At 36.7% G+C, this 6,563-nt stretch overlaps 1 protein-coding gene across 1 annotated transcript; it reads right to left on the bottom strand.

Moving 5' to 3' along the window:
- Positions 1 to 1,185: 1,185 nt before the first annotated feature.
- LOC108361500 (trypsin eta-like) lies at positions 1,186 to 1,995 on the bottom strand. Its single transcript, XM_017614128.1, has one exon. It carries the CDS (start codon positions 1,993 to 1,995, stop codon positions 1,186 to 1,188), a length of 810 nt encoding a protein of 269 aa, XP_017469617.1.
- Between the last annotated feature and the right edge of the window lie 4,568 nt (positions 1,996 to 6,563).

Here is a 6,563-nt window from a genome sequence, read left to right as displayed (position 1 = left end):
AAAAAATCTATTTTCGATTTTTCCGATTTTCCGACTTTCCCGGAGGGTTTTCCCAAAATTTTCATTCGTAAAAACCTTCTTCTGGTAATTACGAACAACTAAAAGAAAATGTTTTCCAAATCGGCCCAACCGTACTAAATAGATTAATACTATAAATTTTTCACACCATTTATATATATATAGATTGGGGCGATTTTGTTTTGCGACTATTGTTTTTTGTTTTCACTCCTACCTCGAAATTTTGTAGAAGACACCTAAAAAAAGCTCCCTGAAAATTTTAACCCTTTATATTAACATTAAGTACTCGCCCAAGGCGTGCAAAGATCTCCCATATAAAATACACGTAAACTTTGAGTTTTTTTTCTTGAAAAGTCTACAGTTCAGAGGCATTTTATGGTATAATCTGGGTCAATCTGGATTATATAGAATATAATCTTTGGAAAATCAATATTTTTAAATCAGCAAAGTCTGTTTCCCCTCATTGCAATTTCGAGGTATTTGGGAGCTTATAAAAATAGTTAATATTAAAAAATTACTAATAAATAATTGGGTATTATTCCCTGAAGTCTACTAAAGAGAAACAGAATTACCCAATCGAAAAATATAGATTTTCAAGGATTTTATACCATTTCTACGAAACAATTTTTTTTCTCATATAAAATACATGGGAGCTTTGAGCGGTTTGAGCAATCCCTACATATTTTTTGATAAAAAAAACAATGGTAATTTTTTCGATATAGAATAATCCCAGCGGGAGCGCATTAAAATTCGGTCCCTACTTTGTTTGGACCAACCTAATGTACATACGTAGACTGTCGTCAGCATGGCACTGCATAGCCTGAAACCTTGATATTTACCAAAACGCGATTGAAAAAAGTTAAAAAATTAGGTAAATTATCTCATGTTTAAATACAACTTCAATCCATTTAAATTTCAAAATTTGTTATTTACATTAACTTTGATTACATTCACGAGAGATTAACTTTTTAAAATTCACTTAGACATACCAATGAGTTTTCTTTCGATACGCTGGTGTTTTATGACAAATTTTATTTTAAATTATTCGTGCTAATGTTTTATGTACAAGCTGTCGTCTCATGTGACAAGAAATCATCCGAAAACCCCCAAATCACAATTTCAATATTTTTCTTTATATTAAAAAAAAAACATTTCTTTTTATTCGCTTCATTTCAATTTATACATCGAATTAGCAGCCACATTTGACACGATCCACTCACGCACATGAGACACGTTGACATAGACTCCAGGATATTCGGGACGTGCACAACCAATAGCCCAAGAAGTGATGCCAGCCAGCTGATCTTCCACCAACAGCGGACCACCCGAATCCTTCTGGCAGGCATCCTTGCCACCTTCTACCACGCCTGCACACAGCATAGCGTCCGTAATACGGGCTCCGTACGCACCTATGCATTGCTCTTGATCCTGTACGAAAACATTGACCACCTGCAATCGGCTCGCCAACACACCACCTTCCGAAACTGTGCCCCAACCAGTGACTTTTGCCTTTGCGCCCGCTGTTGGTGCAGCTGCCACCAATGCAACAGGTGCAATAAATAAATGATCGAACTTCAGCGGTGTGGTGAGAAGTAGCAACGCAACGTCATAATCCGTTATGGAGGCATTGTACAGTTCGTGCGTGACCACTTTGCTTACGAGCGCTACTGTGCCATCGCTACCGGCGCGATTATTTGTGCCAGCAATTACCATCAAATTGCTTACACGCCGATTGACAACACAATGTGCCGCTGTCAGTATGGTATCCTCGTTCAATATGCTGCCGCCGCAGTCATGTAGATAGGCGCATTCGGTGCATGTTCTCCGCCGCAACGATATCTGATGCGGGTGGCGTACAATCGATACCTCATTGCCGCCTACGATGCGGCCCTCGATCAAACGTGGTGGGCTGAAGTTCCCTGGTGCAGGGTAGGAAATGAACAAAAGCGTGCAAAAAGTCAACGAACCGAAAGTCATTGCTAGAATACACTAATGAGTTCGAGGAAGCTAAAAGAACTAAATTCCAGCTGAAGTGCCAGATATGCATACTAGATTGGCTAATTCGTAGCCATTTTAAGAATTTATTATGCTTAAAGTGAATATGCTGCTTGAGTTGACTGTCCGAGCACGTCATATGTTGGCTACTAAATGGAAGGTCTTGAGTTCCATCCCAAAGTTGTTCTTGAAATCGAAAAGGTATTGCGAGTAGTTTGTTTAGAATATAACCAAGCAAAGTCGCTTCCTGCCCTCCACTGGTATGCCGTCGGGTGCAATTCTGGAAAAAAAACTCTACTTCTAAAAATTTTTATACCCATTTGGCATGATATATATGAATATATACGTCTATTTCAATATCCATGCGGGTTCGAAATCGCAGGAGAAATTCGGCCCAAAGCTGAAATGTTTCTGCTGCTACACAAAACTATTTTATTTATTTTTATCAACTCAGCCATCACATAGATAGGGATTTTAATTGCTGATTAAACGAATAACAAGCTATTAACTGTTATTCCAATTCGGTCTACTTTTAAATACAGTAAGAACTCAGCAAGCGGAAACCTTGATACAGGCTATACTATATTAATAGGCTTTATATTCTTAAGCTTAAGACCTTATCATCTAGGAACAAGGACAAGCTAGGCTCCCATTTTTCTCTTCTGCAGAGATGATATGTATAGAGTGGTAGTTTTCGGAAGAAGCTTTAAGGTTGATATATACAGCAAGGCGACCATGTCCAGGCGAGCACACTATAGCGGCTCTACTAAGACCTCTGAGTATATTGGAATAGGTGTATATGGCCCTATACTAAAGCTTTTAGTGCCCTTGGGAACCTTCCAAGCATCTTCCAAGCGGAAGTATATGCCATTAATCTGTGTGCAGAGATTAACTTTAGTAGGAATTATCGAAGAGAGGGAATTCTTACATTAAGTGACAGTTAGGCGGCACTTGGGGCGCTCTGATCCTTCGATGTCAAGTACTCATTTGTCCTGGAGTGCCTAGCGAAGCTAAACACCCTGTATGAAACAATCCCATCCAGCTTATATGGCTACCAGGGCACTTGGGAGTCGGAGGAAATGATGTCCTAACATGCTAAAGGAAATGCTCTGAAAAGAAAATAGCAAACTGACGGTACTGCATTGGCGAAACACGATGGGTCTTCGTTAAGCTAAGAGCTTACTATGGGGTACAATCTAAAGAGTTATAAGCTACTCACAAACCTCCCCAAGGAGAGGTTAAGAATTATTACAGGTATTTTGGCGGGTCATTGTAGACTTGCATAAGTTAGAGATCTGATAAAGCGATCTATGTCGCTATTGGGACTCCACCAAAGAGACATCATTGCACCACCTGAAAAATTGGCGTGCTGGCCGATTTCGAAAATTCTCTAACTCCGTGCTGTGCACAACAACAATTTCACGGTGATTACCAATCGAAATTGGTGGCGTAACCACGGCCTTAATTGTATATACATTCTTATCTTCTGCTCCAATAATTTTAATTTTAATTTTAATATGTAATTTTGTGTATGTTTAAAAAAAAATCTGTTAAGATTAAGTATTCACATGCCTTTGTAATTTAAAACCTCTGGTCGTTCTAATAAATAATAATAATAATTAATCGTCCATTAATTGGGTACCCAATTATGAACTTTTTATTATTTTTATACCTGGCTTCTTATAGCATGCTCGAGCTTTTATTGCAGCCGGCTAACGTTTTGATATTATTAAGTAGTTTATCGCAAAAATGATAGCGTCTAAAACTAATTACCAAACAGTAGTAGTTATCAGTTGAAAAATATTGGCAACACATTGTGAATTTACATACATTTTTAAGTAGGTATGTATATTCCGAATGTCGTGCAATGACATCACTGCCATACATGCAATGCGATGTACAGGGCAAGGCAAGAAACACGGAGATCTTGCGAGGTCTACTCTGTACAGCTGTTCGGTGCTGGATTTGTGGCAGTGGAGACACTTCGTCGCCGAGTACTGTCGTTCACTCATGTGGACGACCGTGTCGTCGCAATCCACATCAAATCGAGATGCCTGAACGTCGTGTGTAACGTCTTATCGTGCGTATTGTGTGAAAGGCTGAAGGCTACACCCAACGACCTGATTGAGCGAAATTTAGGAAAGCTGGCGTTGACTTCTTTTATTTTTCTCGCAAAAGGTCTTGCGCATATTCTTTCACAAAAAACTCATGTTTATATGGAAAAAAGTTCAAAACGCCGCCACCAAAAAAAAAAAATGATTAAAAATCAATGCGATTTTTTAGCCGCTCAAAACTTGTACTAATTTTACTTAAATTTTATAGGCTTGTTAACGGCATACCCAAAAAAGTTAAAAAAAAATTCTAGTTAAAAAGCTCGTAACTTAGATAAAAATTTGTGGATTTTTTCTAAACTCTGTATAAAGTTTGAAAGTGAGATTTATATGGTTTTTGTTAAAGCATGAACCATATTTTTATAAAAAAATATCAAAAAGAATATAGCTTGAAAAACATTGTAAATACTAAGGGCCGGTTGTTCAATGTCTGGTTATCACCAGTACATTATTATCGACAATTTGGACGTAATGCATATAACATGGGATCGATAAAGCAGTCGTTGTATTAAACCGGAGCTTCTACCTCCGATTAGAGCTAATCAGACATTGAACAACCGACCCTTGATACGAAACACTGACCGCCACTGTATATATTTGTTCCTCCCTAACTAAAGCACACTCTGGAGCTTTAATACCATGTCCCCACCGGAGCTAACCACGTAGTTATGGCTGTTGAGTTGGTTATCCCGATAACCCACTTCATTTAGCGTAGTTTCGCCATATAAAAATGACAGCACTTAACCATTTCACTGAGATGGTTAAAAGCTAACCAACTCGAAACCACGTCGAAAGTCTGATACAACCCTGTGTTTTCCCGCCATCTGTGGGTCATTAGCGTTAAAATGTAAAGAATTCGTTCCCTACTAGTGTTTGGACTCAACTAAGATCAGATTAGATTTACTCCGGTTTTTGAAAAAATTTGAAATCTACTCCTCTACTCCGCTTGACTTCAAATCTATTCCGTTTTTTTCATTCATGTTATGCCCCTCTTGGGGCCGTTTTTTGAGTGTTCACCGCCGGTTTCAGTAAAAAAATTGAAAGTTAGCCAAATCTCACTGTTAAAAAGTAACTCTTTCATAGCAATGCGTCAATAAAGTAACTTCGTTATTTTTTGATGTATGGCTGTACAAATTGGCGGATGCAGAACTTTACTTAACTTGTTAAAAAATATATATACACAATGAAATTTATATAAAGTAGAAAAGGTTTGCTTTTTAAAAAATTAAGTGTTAGATACGTTCTACTATATAGAAAATGCTAAAAATTACCTAAATATGTAACATATTATCCTTACATTGCCCAGCGTTCTTATTTTGCATGAATAGAAAATATTTTAGTCAAACAATTAATGTCAGAAACAAAAATAAAAAATTCAATCTAGTACAGAAAATTTGTTTTTGCTCCGATTTTTGCAGTAATTTAGTCCTGAATCGATTTTGGAGGTCCGAACACTGTTCTTTACATTTGTACTGTTTTATAAACCTCAAACCGCAGTGTGGGCAGCAATAGTTAGTGATGTGGTTAAGTTCGATTTGAGATGGTTAACTTTTTGGTGGGGACATGGTATAAGGGCCAAATTCACAGTGCGTAGATAACTCAGAATCGGCAGTTAATTACAGATTTCAAGTACAAAAATCTGTAGTTAACTGCCGATTCTGAGTTAACTACGCACTGTGAATTTGGCCCTAAGTCCTCTCCGCCTCTCTATTCACGCCAAGTTCTGCCTGAAAAATACTGCCTTACAGGACAATTCTGGGTAAGATAGTAAAAAGTCTTTTGTAGACAAATGCAAGACAGATGGTAGGATAGCTCGAAAGATTTTTACAATTCTAGTACAAAAGTCTTAGAAAAAAAGCTTTATCATTCACCACTCCTGATGAAAAGCTAGTTGGAGAGAAAGCACCAGTCGCAATGGCGGAGTCAGCAAAGCACTGGTTTGAGACCTCGAGCAGCCAATTTTTTTTTCTTTTGCTATTTTATTTTCATTTAATTTTTAGATTTCATTGCCGTAAAAAGAAAAATTTAATTTTGCAATTTAATTTTTAGAAACTCACTTTATTTAATTTTTTACGATTTTATTGTTAAAAAATATACTTTTTTAATTGCATTAAATATTTTGAAACGTACTTTATTATTATATATACTAATTTATTATATATTCTATTTTTTAAGAAATATTTTTCAATTTAGTTTATATTTGGTTTAGTTTTAATTGTTTTAAAAAGAGAAATACATTTTTTTATTTCGTTAAATTTTTTGGATCTTATTTTTTCCGACTTCACAAAAAGGAGAAGTTTGTCAATGCGTCGGAATTTTATTTTTATACCCGAGCGCACTTGTGCACAAGGGTATATTAATTTTGTTCACATAACGGTTGTTTGTAACAGCCAAAACGAATCGAGATAGATATAGACAAATGTATACATAAATGATCAG

This window comes from Rhagoletis zephyria, unplaced genomic scaffold (assembly GCF_001687245.7).
Source record: "Rhagoletis zephyria isolate East Lansing unplaced genomic scaffold, Rhagoletis_zephyria_1.1 Rzeph_scaffold_00778, whole genome shotgun sequence".
NCBI classification, from domain to species: Eukaryota; Metazoa; Arthropoda; class Insecta; order Diptera; family Tephritidae; genus Rhagoletis; species Rhagoletis zephyria.
This window is presented reverse-complemented; position numbering and strand designations above follow the sequence as displayed.